The sequence below is a fragment of the Chrysochloris asiatica genome, unplaced genomic scaffold (assembly GCF_000296735.1).
Source record: "Chrysochloris asiatica unplaced genomic scaffold, ChrAsi1.0 scaffold00003, whole genome shotgun sequence".
NCBI lineage: Eukaryota > Metazoa > Chordata > Mammalia > Afrosoricida > Chrysochloridae > Chrysochloris > Chrysochloris asiatica.
In genome coordinates, this window is record NW_006408521.1 from 7,809,963 (window position 1) to 7,825,703 (window position 15,741).

General features: G+C 39.3%; 1 protein-coding gene across 1 annotated transcript; it reads right to left on the bottom strand.

The window, feature by feature from the left end:
• Positions 1–7,312: 7,312 nt before the first annotated feature.
• On the bottom strand, positions 7,313–15,483 carry LOC102828452 (mannose-binding protein C-like). Its single transcript, XM_006831107.1, has 4 exons — positions 15,318–15,483; positions 14,502–14,618; positions 8,288–8,356; positions 7,313–7,686 (listed from the first exon to the last, which is right to left on the bottom strand). Exons 1-4 carry the CDS (start codon positions 15,481–15,483, stop codon positions 7,313–7,315), a joined length of 726 nt encoding a protein of 241 aa, XP_006831170.1.
• Between the last annotated feature and the right edge of the window lie 258 nt (positions 15,484–15,741).

The window sequence follows — 15,741 nt, forward strand, 5'->3', positions numbered from 1 at the left end:
AGTATTTCCAGATCTCTTCACTTCCAGCTAGCCAGGTTTTATCATCTGCATATGGCAGTTTACTGGCATCCTGGTGTATTGCAGTGGGTTAATGCGCTAGACTGCAAAGCCATTTGAACTGCAAGGTCAGCAGTTCAAGTTCACCAGCTGCTCCTTGGAAATTCTATATAGCATCACTATGGGTTGGAACCGACTTGATGGCACTTAATAACAACAACAACAATGGCACTTTGCGAACCAGTCTTCCTCCAGTGCTGATGCCATTTTCTTCTTCATATAGTCCAGGTTCTCAGATTATAGCCCAGTGAATAGACTGAACAAGTATGGCACACACCTTTCCCTATGTTAAACCACGTAGTATCTCTTAGTTCTGTTTGAATGACTGCCTCTTGGTCTATGTACAAGTTCCTCATGTGTACAATTAAGTGTTTTAAATACCCATTATTTGAGATGTTATCCAAAGCCTGTCATGATCTATACAATCCAAAGTCTTTACGTGGTCTATAAAACACAAGTAAAAAGCTTTCTGGTATTCTCTGCTTACAGTATAGGTTCATATGACATCAGCAATGATATTTCTAGTTCCACCTTCTCATCTGAATCTGGTTTGAATTTCTGGAAGTTCCCTGTTGATGTACTATTTATTGCAGCCATTTTTAAATTATCTTCAGCAAAATTTTACTTGCATGTGATTTGTCCTGTGACATAGTTATGTGAAATTTGTGTGAGCCACAACCACATCCTGGGTGAAGTCCAATGCCGAAATTTGAGCATATTTTGATAGTCTTTGGCTCTCAGTCACTCTGGTTTGCTCTCTTAATTTTCATGGATTCTGAATGTCACACACATTTTTAGTCTTTTTTCTTAGACTGGGTTCTCTAAGCAAATAAAACCTTTGAAGTCTATCTATCTATCTATCTATCTATCTATCTATCTATCTATCTATCTATCTATCTAGCAAAAGAGATTACTGTCAAGAAAATGGCTCACACACTTGTAGAGAGAGCTAAGTCCTAAATCCATGGGGTATAAGGCTGGAGACTTCTTCTAACTCATATCACTGCAAGGGATTACCAACCCAACACTGGCAGGTCAGATGAAAGGCTGCTGACTCATAGGGCTGCAGGAAATGGTGGATCCTAAAATGTACAGTTCAATTGACAGGCTACTGGCTCATATTCCAAGAACCAAAGGTCAGATGATTAATTAGATACAAGTTCAAAAGACAGAGGTTTTCCAAAACATTATATACATATTTTTTTATGTAGGAGTTGCAAGGTTGGCAGTTCAAACCCAGCAGCTGCTCCTCAGAAACCATATACCCACATGGTAATTCCATTTACATCAGTCACAAAAGGGAGGATGATTACATAATATTAAGAATCATGACTTGTCTAAGCTGATACATGCCATTAATTGTCACCATCCACCTCTTGTAACTTGGCACCTATACAATCTACTTAAAACACACATAATCTCTAAACAAAGTCAATTCTCAAGTTATACTGATGCCTAATAAGATGCAACTAATTTATATACAACTGAAACTGCACTAGCTTCATTTACACCTTGTTTTTGTAAGTAATGTGGGATAGGGACAGAAGAAAACAAACCAACAACACATATTTTCATACATATATACTCATGTTGTGGTTGTTATTATTGTTAAGTGCCATTGAGTTAGTTCCAACTCATAGCAATCCTGTATAAGGTTTCTAAGGAGTAGCTTGTGGGTTTGAACCACCAATATTGTGGCCCGCAGTTCAGTGTTTATCCTACAGTGCCACACCAGTACTCCTGTATATATAGTCATACACATATAGTAAAGGAAGAAAAATATCTCATAATAAATGATACTTACAGTCCTCATTTCTGCAACCAGTCAATGGTCACAACTGATATTGAAAACTACTGTCATTTACCACCTGTTCTTTAGTCTCATTGTCCTCAACAAGAACTGTAACTAGTCATGATTCTTTGTTTCATGGGGTGACCCTGTAGGGTCTAGGCCATCAGTAGTCATGTCAGAATTGGTTCGTTGTAGTTTTCCACTGACTTTGCTCATAGGGCACAGTAATACTATGAGATATAGAAAAAGGTTTCCAGTATTTGAGGTATACTCATTTTTATCTCCATTGTATAATATCAATCTGATTTCCCCATGGTAGTCAAGGTCAATCACAGAAGCCAATACAGTAGCTCCCCTCTTTGCCTGTAGATCCAGAGGAACCCAAAATGGTAGGATAGCATTCCTAACTTTTAGATGAAGGGATTCGGTGTTGTGTCTTGAGGTGGGAACATTCGACCCTTTGGAGCCAATATCTCTACAGCAACAAAACATAGGATCACAGGAAACGAGAACAAAAGCTTTTTGACGGGTCACTAGGCATAATAGCAAGTGGTGCCACCCCATTTCTACCCTTTGATTACTGGTTTTATGAATTCTAGCTATTGGAGAAACACATTGAAACCTGGTTTAGAGTCTCCTGGATAATATCCCCCCAAACAATGCAAAGCACTACCATCCAGCTGGCATCATATTTGTGTCTTTAGAAGGACATTTCATCATGTTATCTAATCAGGAGGATGGGTACATTGTCACACTGCATTTGCTGTGAAATATATTCCTTGATCCAAGGCAATGTTGTGTAGGCTACTATGAAGTAGGCAAGGTATTCTGAGTCCATAGTTTTGGCTGAATCATTGTGTGTAGAGAAGGAAAAATGATATACAGAGTAAGTGTCTAGCCTAGTAAGAACAAAACAATGCCCTTTTCATAATGAAAGTCGTCCAATGTAATCAACCTACCACCAGGTTGCTGGCTGATGATCCTGAGGGATGGTGCCATGTTGTTGTCATTGTTAAGTACCACCGAGTGGGTTTCAAATCATAGTGACCCTATATAGGGTTTCTGAGGAGCAACTGGTAGGTTTGAACTGCTGACCTTGTGGTTAGTAGTCCAGTGCTTATCCTACACTGCCACATGAGAAATCTATATCAGGAATTAAGTGTTGATGTCTGTGGCTGGCATATAGGGCACTCAACAGTGACTGTAGCCAAGTAAGCCTTGGTGAATGGAAGTCCATGTAGCTGAATCCAGGCATAACTTCTATGCCTGCTACAATGATCACTTGGTTTTTGTGCCCATTGGCCAGTCACAGTAGCAGCTGGGGAAGAAAGAGGATGACTGGTTTACATTGAATGTTTAATCCTATCCACTTGATTGTTAAAATCCTTCTCTGATTTAGTCCACTAATTGGTGTGCATTCATATGAGACACAAATATCTTAACTTCTTTGAGCCACTGGAGAAGTCTATCCACAAACCTTTTCCCCATGCCTCCTTGTAACCAATTTTCCAACCATGTTTCTTCGAAGTCCCTGACCATCCAGATGAACCATGAACAGCTCATGAATCAGTATACAGTTACACATTTGCTTATTTCTCCATCTGAGCAAAGTGAACAACTAGATTCACTTCTTGAAGTTTTTTATTGGTAGGATTTCCCTTCACCACTGTCCACATTCAACTGAGCAGAAAGAACACACTATGAGGCTATGTAGGTACATGCTGGTACAGCGAACAAATGTTACAGGAGTGGGACTATGGGCATTTCAGTCATTTCTTCAATTTTGTATATACCGCTTACATTTAATGATGGATTTCTGTTTCACAATCCAATTTTCTGACTCTGTGAGTTAAACAGTACTGAGCTCATGATGGGTAGCTAAGGCCACATGATGACTTGGTAGTTTGTGTTTAAATGTTCAGTCTCTACTAAGGTTCAGTAAAATGCCACAAGCTGTTTCTCAAAGAAAAATAGTTATCTGAAGAGTATGACAGGACTTTGTTCCAAAATCCTAAGGATCTATGCTATTATTCCCCAACAGGAGCTCCAAACAGCAACTCGGCCACTAACACTTCAAGCACCATTATATTATACTGTTGTTAAGTGCCGTCAAGTCGGCTCTGACCCATAGCGACCCTGTACAGGGTTTCCGAGGCTGTAAATCTTTACGGGAGCAGAACGCCTCATCTTTCTCCTGCGGAACAGCTGGTAGTTTCGAACTGCTGGCCTTAAGGTTCGCAGCCTGATATGTTACCACTACGCTACCAGAGCTTCTTATATTATATGGACCAAATAATAAAATGGCTTGAATTTCAGCAGTCTTCTGTGGCAGTCTTCTCTTGTTCAGGACATGACTTAGTTATGTAGTGCTGTTATAACAGAAATACCACAAGTGAGTGACTTTAGCAAGCAGAAATGTATTCTCTCAAAACTTCAGAGTCCAGAACTCTTGATTCTAGGGGGGTTGTTTTCTCTTTCTTGGTTCTTGGGAGAAGGTCTTTACCTCCTTTCAGCATCTGTAGGTCTAGTATTCCTTGTAGATTTCCATGTGCCTTGGTATAATCTTCTCCTGGACCTAGGATCTTCCAAGTTCAGGGACCCTGGGTCCAAAGGATGCATGCCATTCCCAGATCTTCTTTCTTGATGATAGTAGACCCCTCTGAGGTTCTGCTTGCTTATTTAATCTGTTTCATATCTCAGAATAGACAGACTTGAGATAAAACCTAATCCTGTAGATTACATCCGGCCTCTCCAACATCTTAGAAGTGGGGATTTACAACACATAGGAAAATTAGATCAGAGCAGAGTTGATCACATCAGATCACATCATCGGGGCACATCATTACATAACTGTCAAACCATTGAAAATCATGACCCAGCCAGCCTGGCATGTCTTTTGGGGAAACATGATTCAATCTATTACAAGGCCCAACTTAAAACAGAAAGCTTTTGAGCCATTTGACTAATAGGCCCTAATAGCACACCCAATTGAGCAATTTGTTGTCTCTAAAATTTAAAGAAACCTGCCAAGTATTTTTCTTCCTTTTTAGTTGTAGGAGGCACCAGATCTAACAACGAAACCTTCACTTTAGAAGGAATAAATATCTACATATCGCATACCACGGGACCCCTAGAAATTTCACTGAGGTGCAAGACGCCTGAATTTTTGTTGGAATAATTTCCTATTCACTACCACACAGCAAAAGGTCATTAAAAAGACAAGAAAAACAGAAAAGAACAAAATGGATGTCAGAAGAGACTCCAAAACTTGCTCTTGAATGTAGAGAAGCTAAAGAGAATAGAAGAAATAATGAAGTAAAAAAAGCATAAAAAAGAAAAAAATCCAGTCCTTAACTTGCAATATTGATGGATTCTACAGGCAAAATCCACTCATCTGTCAGTTTGTCGTATTGTGACCTCACAATACAACATGTTGCTGTGATTCTGGAAGCTGTGCCACTGGTATTTAAATACCAGCTGGTCACCCAGGCTGCACAGACTTCAGTGGAGCTTCCTGACTAAGACAGACTAGAGAGACGGTGAGGCAGTCTACTTCTGAACGTTAGCCACTGAAAACCTTATGAGTATCAGCAGAATGTTGTCAGATATAGTGCCAGAATATGGACCATTAAGAATACCTGCAGAACATTATTAGAGTGCTGAAAGATGAATCTCTCAAGTTGGAAGGCACTCAAAATATGACTAGGGAAAAGTTGTCTCCTCAGAGTAGAGTTGTTATAATGGTATGAATGGAGTACAACTTTCAAGCTTTAATTTGCTGGTGGGGTACAACTCAAAATGAAGAGAACCGGCTGCAAAATTTCATTAATAATCAGAACATGGAATGCACAACATATGAGTCTAGGAAAATTGGAACTTGTTGAAAGTGTAATGGAATGCATAAAGATCAATATCCTAGGCATCAGTGAGCTGAAATGGACTGGAATGTGCCACTTTAAATCAGAATCATATGGTTTACTATACCAAGAAAGACAAATTGAAAAAGAATGGAGTCGTGTTCATAGTCAAAAAGAACATTTCAAGATCTATCTTGAAGTGCAATGCTGTCTGTGATATGATAGTATGAAAGTGCCTACAAATAAGACCAGTTAATACCTCTGACATTCAGATTTATACACTAACCACTAAAGTCAGTGATGAGAAAATTGAAAAATTCTGCCAACTTCTTCACTTGGAATTGATCAAACATGTTTTGGAATGCAAAGGTTGGGAACAAAGAGAAAGGGTCAGTAGTTGGGAAATATAGCCTTGGTGATAGAAATGATGCTAGAGATTGCACAATACAATTTTGCAAGACCAACAACTTATTCATTGCAAATTAAAAAAACAAAACAAAACAATATAAAATGTGATTATACTCATGAACTTCACACAACAGGAAACACAGAAATCAAATTGACTACATCTGTGAGAAAAGACAGTGGAAACGCACAGAATCATCAGCCAAAACAAGGCCCATGGCAGACTGTGGAACAGATAATCAATTGCTCACATGCAAGTTCAGGCTAAAGCTGAAGAACTTTTAAACAAGTCCACACGAATCAGAATACGACCTTGAATATAGCTCACCTGAATGTAGAGACCATTTACACTTGGAAAAGTGGGTGTTAGTGAAAAAGTAAAAAAAAAAAACCAACAAGATGGAGTAGCACAGTGGCAGCAACTATGGGCTTAAGCATAACCACAATGGTGAATATGGTGCAGATCTGGACAGTGTTTTTTTCTGTTGTGCATAGGAACCAACTCAATGGCACCTAACAGCTAGAGAATTTCTCCTCTGAAATACTTCATTATTTTATCTCAGGTAGATTAGCACAATAGCACACATTTCCTAGGCAACCTTTTGGTTCTGAACTTGGTAGTGTAATTGAAACTGGACAATGTATTTTCTTCTATCAACGATTTCACCCCTATTTTAGGAAATGATGTGACTTTCCTTTACTAATTCCACTAGGCCAAATTCCTCCAAATAATTTCTGTCACATCTAAAATAGTCCACTTAGGAAACTGGATGTTGGCAGCATTGAAATAATTTGATGTATCTTCAAAAATCATGATTATTATTAGTCACTGGAGTTCTGGTGTGGTATTGTGGGTGAATGCACTGGACTGCAAGGTGTGTTTGAACTGTAAGGTTGGTGGTTCAAGCTCACCAGCCACTCCTCAGAAACCCTAGACAGGGTCAGCATGAGTCAGAAATGACTTGAGGACACTTAACAACAACCACAAAAGGGCCATTCAATTATTAGGAACTCTCATTGTTCCACTGTCTGCGTCTCCCCCTTCTCACTTCCACATCCCATCATTCAATCCATTCTCCATTCCCCAAACCCACAAAAGAGTGACAACACCAAACACAGGCAAATCAGTTTATCTTTCTAAGCAGATTGGGAGTCTGTGGGGTACAGCAGATGTCAAGGAGGGTCCAAGGGATATGCTCCTTTAAATAGGGAACTCACAGACTACCAAGAAGGAGGAAGAGCAGGTGACATCATTCCATTTGCCACTTTTTAGGAGTATTGTACAGTCCTCATTAGAGCCGGTATCATTGGGTTCACCATCATTCCATCTTGTGTAAGTCTGCGGCCTTCCAGTCAGATCCACAAACTTGCCTTCAGTTACCTCATCAGTGATACCAAGAAAGCACTCATCCTTGGCCACATTCTGGATGGCTGTGTTCTCTGCATCATTTTGGGGGGTGGCCATTGAGGCTCCATTCTGGGCACATAGAACCTTCCCTCTTTCAAAGGTCATAATTTCACCACTGGACAAGAAGAGCTTTTTCCCGACCTTTTTGCCCAGAGAGAAAGTCAAATCTGAAAAAAATGTGATAAAGTGGGAGACACTGCATTTTCTTTTAAGTCCACCCTAAGTGCTTCTTTTCACGGAGGCTTTGAGGGTAGAGTTGCCAGATAAAATAGTATGTCCAGTTAAATTTGAATTTCAGATTATTATTATTTTTTTTAGTAAAGCATGTTCCATGAAATATCTGTGAACTACAGTTATACTAAGAACCATTATTTGTTGTTTACTTGAAATTCAAACTTAACTGGATATTCTGTATTTTTATATGTTAAATATGACCAATTACCTTTGGAGAGACAGATTGTCAGAAAGGCCCTTGTTCTTTTTATCAGAATTTAGAACATATATAATTCAGAATTTATTATTAATTTAAGACTGAAGACAAATATCTGAGAACGTTTGGTCTGGTCCAGAAGTCAGGTGACTAAAGGTCATAGGTCCCATTTTCAGTGACCTTTGTTTGCCTACATTTCTACTAAAGAGGTTGTTGTAAGGATTTCATGAAAAACGAGCATGAGAAATTCCTATGTATGAACAAGAAAGCTATAGTCCTTCTGTAACAACTGTCTTCCCAAACCCAAAGCTGCCTGAAGATTGTCACAAAAGACTTACACGTGTTCACTCGGCGCAGTTCTGATCGCAGAGCTTCTCTTTCTGAAGCAGCCAGGGAACTATCGTAATCTAGAAAATTCAAGAAGGGTAAGGAAGTACTGTTGAAAAACAGTCCCAAAACTGTGCCTGTGAGTGGGGGGTCTGGGCCTTTCAAACTAAAACATGGTTTCTTTTCCATTGACAAAGTCCCTTGGTTAAAAACATTTTTCTGATTGACAACTCATTCTTAAAAACAGACTGCCAAAAATACCTATTGTATTAAAAATGTGAGTTAAACACAATGATTCCTAATAATGAACAGTTCCACTTGCTTTGTGACTCTCATGAAAACACTGTGTTGCTCCAGAGGTTCATCTGCTACAGCAAGGTGGATGCTGCCTGTGTTTTTCAGTAGGGTCACATTACCAGTAGCTCTATGCTGTGTGTGTAAATTGGTACTTGGCTTAAATTCTCATTTTATTTACCCCTATAACCATACCTCCAAAGCATGCATCTGATGCAAGAGCTGGTGTTGTATCATGGAAAAGGAAAATGATCAAGATGGATAAGAAAGTGGGGATAATAAAGTGATCAGAAACATGAAACACCATTGGTCATTAGATAATCATTAGGCTATGGTTCTGGAGAATGTGTGTGTAGGAACATTAACGAAACAGTTCTTAAGACAGTTTACACAGAAAAGATAATCATAATTAAATGTTAATAATTACTCTTTCCAACGATAATCTTGCATACCAGAACAGGGATTCATAAAGTAACATCACAACACATATAAGTCTCTCTTCAGCTCAATACTATGTGTATGTAGTTAATTTATTAATATCATATTGTTATGTTTAAGAATTCTAGTGTATTTGCAAATGCTTCTTAAGTGTTTTATTTGTAGTGTTGTTGTTAAGTGCTGTCAAGTTGGTTCTGACTCATAGCAACCCTATACATTTTTTTTCAAGGAGTGGCTAGTGGGTCTGAAATGCTCACCTTGTGGATAACAAACAGTCCAGTGTTTATCCTACAGTGCCATACCAGGACTCCTGTTTTATATACATGGTGGTGGTGTGCTGTGAAGTTGGTTCTGACTCATAGCGACCCTGCATAGGGTTTCTGAGTCTGTAAATCTTTATGGGAGCAGAAAGCCTCATCTTTTCTCCTGCAGAGCAGCTGGTAGTTTCAAATTGCTGATCTTGAGGTTAGCAGCCTGACTCATAACCACTATGCTACCAGAGCTCCTTATTTTAAATGTATGTTGCTATTGTTGAAAGTGCCATTGAGTCTATTCTGACCCATATGAGTATAAAGTTCCCAAGGATCTGCTGGTGAGCTTGGACTGCCGACTTTGTGGTTCAAAGCAACTGTGCAGTCTAGCACATTCAATTATCAATTGCTTAGATGCAACATCAGGATGCAACTGAAGATAATAAAAATAAGTCCATGAGAGCCAAAATATGAGCCTGGGTATATCCGACCTAAAATTAGAGAACATCTCAAGAAGAGATGTGACGCATTAGAAACTACTAACTGAAGACCTGAAGAACTGTGGGATGACGTCAGTAACAGAATACTGAAAGAAAACACAAACCATTTAAAAGACAGGAAAAGAAGACAAGACCAAAAGAAATGTCACAAGAGACTCTGAAACATGCTCTCCAGCATAGATGCTAAAGCAAATGGAAGAAAAGAGGAAGTAAAAGAGCTGAATAGAAAATGACAAAGGGCAGATTGAGAAGACAAAGCCAACTACTATTATGAAATGTGCAAAGCCCTGAAGTCAGAAAGCCAAAAGGAAAGAGATTTTCTGAAGCTGTAAAAAGTGAAAGGGAAATCAGACTTTGACTTGCAATACTGAAGGATCCCAAAGACAAAAAGAAGGCATCTAAAAAAAGATGAAAGGAATACACAGAATCACTGCTCCAAAAAGAATTGGTTGATTGATGTTCAACTATTTTATGAGGTAGCATCTGATCAAGAACCAATGGTAATAAAGAAAAAAGTACAAGCTGTACTGAGGGCATTAGCAAAAAGCAAGGCTCCGGAGATTGATGTAATACATATTTAAATATTTCAAGAAACAGATGCAGCATTGGATGTGCTCATTTATCTGTGCCAAGAAACTTGAAAGCGAGCAACCTGGCCAACCGATTGGAAGAAATCCAAATTTGCATCCATTCTAAAGAAAAGTGACCCAACAGAATGCATAAATCGTCTAACAGTATCATTAATTTCACATCCAAGTAAAGTTTGCTGGAGACAATTCAAAAATAGTTGAAGCAGCACATTGACAGGGAATTGCCAAAAATTCAAGCTGAATTCAAAAGACGTGGAACAAAGGACATCACTGATGATTTGGGATGGGTCTTAGCTGAAAGCAGAGAATACCAGAACAATGTTTACATAGGTGTTATTGACTAAGCAAAGACATTCAACTGTGGATTTTAATAATTGTGGATAATACTGGAAAAATGGGAATTTAAGAACACTTAATTGTGCTTATGTGCAACCTGTACATAGACAAAGAGGCTGTAGTTCAAAAAGAACAAAGGGAAAATGAATGCTGTAAAATCAGGAAAGATGTGTTACAGGGTTGTATTCTATCACCATACTTATTTAATCTGTATGCTGAGGAAATAATCCAAGAATTTGGATTATATGAAGAAGACTATGGTATCTTTCAGGATGAGAGGAAGACTCATTAACAACCTATGACATGCAGATGATACAACCTTGCCTGCTGTAAGCCAAGAGGACTTGAAGTACTTACTAACGAAGATCAAAGAATATAGCCTTCAGTATAGATTGCACCTCAGTGTAAAGAAAACAAAAATCCCCACAAGTGGACCAATAAATTACATCATGATAAACAGAGAAAGTATTGAAACTGCCAAAGACTTCATTTAGTTGTACCCACAATTAACACTCATGGAAACATCATTCAAAAAAATCAAAAAATATATCACAATAGGCAAATCTACTACCAAGGACCTCTTTAAAGTATTAAAAAGCAATGATGGCAGTTTGAGGACTTGGTGTGACTGACCCACACTATAGCTCATATTCATGCAAAAGTTTTACAGTGAGTAAGGAAGACCAACTAAGAATCAATGAAATTGAATCATGTGTTGGTGAAGAATGCTAAAGTACCATGGACTGACAAAAGAACAAACACTTATTGGAAGAGGAAAACACATGATATTCCTTAGAAAGGAGGGTGGTGAAACTTTATCTCACATCATTTGAGGAGATCACATCCTGGAAAGGGGCATTATGCATGGCAAAGTAGAGGTTCAGTGAAAAATGAAGGTCCCAAACAAAATGGATTGACAAGTGAATGCAACAGTGGGCCCAAATACGACCATAGGTGGGAGAACAGCATAGGACTGGGCAATGTTTTGTTTCATTGTGCATATGGTTCCTATGCAGTAAAAAATAACTGATATATAATAAATGTACTGAAAAACCAGACCATCAACGTCACATCAATTCTGACTCATGGAACCCCCATGTGTTGTTGCAGAGTAGAATCACTCCCTAAGGTTTTGAAGGCTATGACCTTTTTGAAGCAGATTCCTAGATTTTTCTCCTAAAGTGTCTCTGGATGGGTTTGGTTAGTAATTGAGCATTTGCCCATTTTTTTCACCCATCAAGGACATCATATAGAAAGAAAGCAAAAGGTCTTTTAGAGGATAAGAAGGAAGGAAAAGACAAAAAAGGATGTCAGAAAAGACTCTGATACTTGCTCTCCAGCAGAGATGATACAGGAAATGAAGTAATGAGGAGATAAAAGAGCTCAACAGAAAATTACAAAGGACAGTTCGAAAAAACAAAGTCAAATATTATAATGAAATGTGCAAAGACCTGGACTTAGAAAACCAAAAAAGGAGGACATGCCCAGCATTTCTCAAAGTAAAGGAACTAAAGAAAACAAAAACAAAAAAACCCAAGATTCAACATTAAATCCTGAAGGATCCAATAGGACTGTTGGTGTGGCACTGTAGGATGAGCACAGGACTGAGAGGTAGGTTTGAACCAAAAAGTCAGTGGTTCAACCTCACCAGTCACTCATAGCAAACTGTAGATAGGGTTGCTATGAGTCAGAACTGACTCGACAGCACTTAACAACAACAACAACATGGACAAAGTATTGAATGATGCAGAAAGCATCAAAGAAGCCTAGTGTAATGATGTAGGAGAAGCACTGGACCACAAGGTCAATTTAAACTGTAAGGATGGTAGTTAAAACTCACCAACTGCTCCAGGAAACCCTATAGAGGGTCGCTATTAATTGGAACCAACTCTATGGCACTTAACAACAACAATGGGCAAAATATTGAATGATGTAGAAATCATCAAAAGAAGATGGAAGGACTATACAGAGTCACTGTACCAAAAAGAAATGGTCAATTTTCAAACATTTCAAGTGGTAGCATATGATCAAGAGCCAATGGAACTTATTGAAGAAGTCCAACATGCCCTAAAAGCATTGACAAAGACCAAGGATCCATGAATTGATGGAACACAAATTGAAATCTTTCAACCAACTGATACAGCACTAGAGGCACTCACTCATCTCTGCCAAGAAATTTGCAGGGCAGCTACCTGGCCAACTAATCAGAAGAAATCCATATTTGTGCCCATTTCAAAGACAGGTGATCCAATAAAATGAGGAAATTATTGGACAATATCATTAATCATATGCAAGTAAAATTTTGCTAAAGATAATTAAAAAAACAGCTGAAGCAGTACATTGGCAGGGAATTGCCAGAGGTTTAAGGTGGATTCTCCTCAAGAAGTAGAATGAGGAATATCACTGCTGAAATCAGATGAATCTTGGCTGAAGGTAGAGTACACAAAGATCTATCTGTGCTTTATTGACTATGCAAAGTCACTTGACTGTGAAACATGACAAGCTATAGACATCATTGAGGACAGTGAGTATTCTGGAACACTTAAACTGTGCTCATAAGGAACCTGTTCATAGAACAAGAGGCAGTCATTCAAATAAAACAAGGGGACACTGAATGGTTTAAAATCAGAAAGCATGTGCACCAGGGTTGTATTCTTTCACCACACTTATTCAATCTGTATGTTGAGCAAATAATCTCAGAAGGTGGATTATATGAAGAAGAATGTGGCATCAGGATTGGAGTAAGACTCATTAGCAAGCTGCCACATGCAGATGATACAACCTTGCTTGATGAAAGTGAAGAGGACTTGAAATACTGATGAAAATCAAAGACCACAGTCTTCGTATGGGTTGTACCTCAATGTAAAGAAAACTAAAATCCTTACCACTGGACCAATCAATAGCATCCATATAAATGGAGAAAAACTTTAAATTGTTGAGGACCTCATTTCCTTGGATTCACTATCAACACTCATCAAAGCAGCAGTCAGGAAACCAAATAATGAAGAACATTGGGCAAATCTATTGCCCAAGAACTCTTTAATATGTTCAGGGTAAAGATGTCAGTTTGAAGACTAAGTTATGCCTGACCCATACCATACTATTCTTAATAACCTCATATGCATGTGAAAATTGTACAATGAATAAGACCACAGAGGAACTGATGCACTTGAGTCATGATGTTGGAGAAGAATATTAAAAGTACCATGGACTTCCAGAAGAACAAATAAATCTGTGTTGGAAGAAGTACAACCAGAATGCTCCTTAGAAGTCAGGATGGCCAGACATTCTCTCTCCTATTTGGGACATATTATCAGGAGGAACCAGTGCCTGGAGAAGGGCATCATGCTTAGTAAAGTGGAAGATCAGCAAAAAAGAGGAAGACCCCCAACAAGATTTACTGGCACAGTAGCAGCAGCCATGGGTACAAATGTAACAATGACTGTGAGGATGGGCAGTGTTTTGTTCTGTTGTACCTAATGGGCACTATGAGTTGGAAGCAACTTGATGGCACCTAACAACAACAACAACAACCCAGAAGCCCTACTCTGAGATTGTTTACTAGCTCTTAAACTAGAGCCTCACAACGGACTATTTAAACTGAAAGAGGGACAGGTTCCAGTGCCTCCCCATGTCCCTGGAGGTTTTCTAAAGTCTTTATTAAGGCAATAGCTTGAGATTGCTAAAGTCACTCAGTCATGAAGCAAGGTGAGATAGCTTCCAATGAGGCAGCAGGAGAATGAGTACTTCTTACCTGGTGCTCAAGGTTCCAGGACCTTGAGTCTCCTTAGCCCAGATGTGGAGTGAGTTGCTTACCTGAACTGTGACCAGGATCTCCTTTTGTACCTTTTATTCCTGGCAGCCCAGGAGGCCCTGGGTTTCCAGCAGGTCCCAATTTTCCTGGAGGACCTTGCAAACCTCTGAGCCCTTGGCCTGTTGGAAAATAAAATAAACAATACTCTCTCTCTGTGTTCTTGCTCTCTTTTCCAAATGTTTGATGTTCAAACACTTTTCAGGAAAGAGAAGGCATTGACCCAGGGCCCACCTTTATGATCACTGCTGTGGTACTGAGGGTTCAGCACTTGACTGAGAACCACAATATCAGCAACTCAAACCCACCAGCTGCTCCTTGGAAACCCTAGGTTGTTGTCTTTTTATGTGCTGTCGAGTCAGTTCCAACTCAAATAAACCCTGTATAAGGTTTCCAAGTAGTGGCTAGTAAGTTTGAACTGCTGACCTTGCAGTTCAAACTGACCTTGAAGTTTGCAGCATATTAACCCATAGCACCACACCAGGACTCACTAACACAGGGTCTCTAGGAGTCAAAACTGACTCAACAGCACTTAACCTCATAGGTGACCCACAGAAGAAAATCGTCTGTGTCCCATACTGTGTCCTGTCCTGAAGTGTAGCTCCCTGAGCAGGCCAAACAACCCCGTATCACCAACTGTTGTGTGGAAACCTGAGATACTAGAGGGTTTGAGTCATATCTCTATTTTGAATTTAATGTATGAGAATAATTGAGAGAAATATAATCTGCCTATGTACAATATTGTAAATAGAACATTCTCACATCTCCAGGAAGTTTCTTTGGGGAGGTAGAGTTAACTGGACTGAGCAGTCTGTCTGTACCTGTTTCTCCCTTTTCTCCCTTGGGGCCTGGGAGACCATTCATGCCTGGAGAAGCACAGGTCACCACATGGCAGGTCTTTGAGGCTTCTTCACAGATTCCTTTTTCTGAACAAGATGCTGTTACCACACTCAGGAGAAGGAGAGGAAACGAAGACAACAGGAACATGGTCTTCACCTTGGTATGAGGCAATCAAGGAAGATGATCTCATCTAGTACAATTCATCAACCCATATTTACCAAACATGCTTTTTGTTCTATGACCTGCACTGGACAGAGATGTAGAGACAGTTGATCCATCCCTGACCTCCAGACTAGGGAGGTAGTAAAGAAAGAATTCCTGTGTCATTGTGTTAGGAATACTTTAACAAAGGTAGACACAACAACATGCAGGGTAATCCAGTAGAGAGGTAGGAACAAAGGGTGC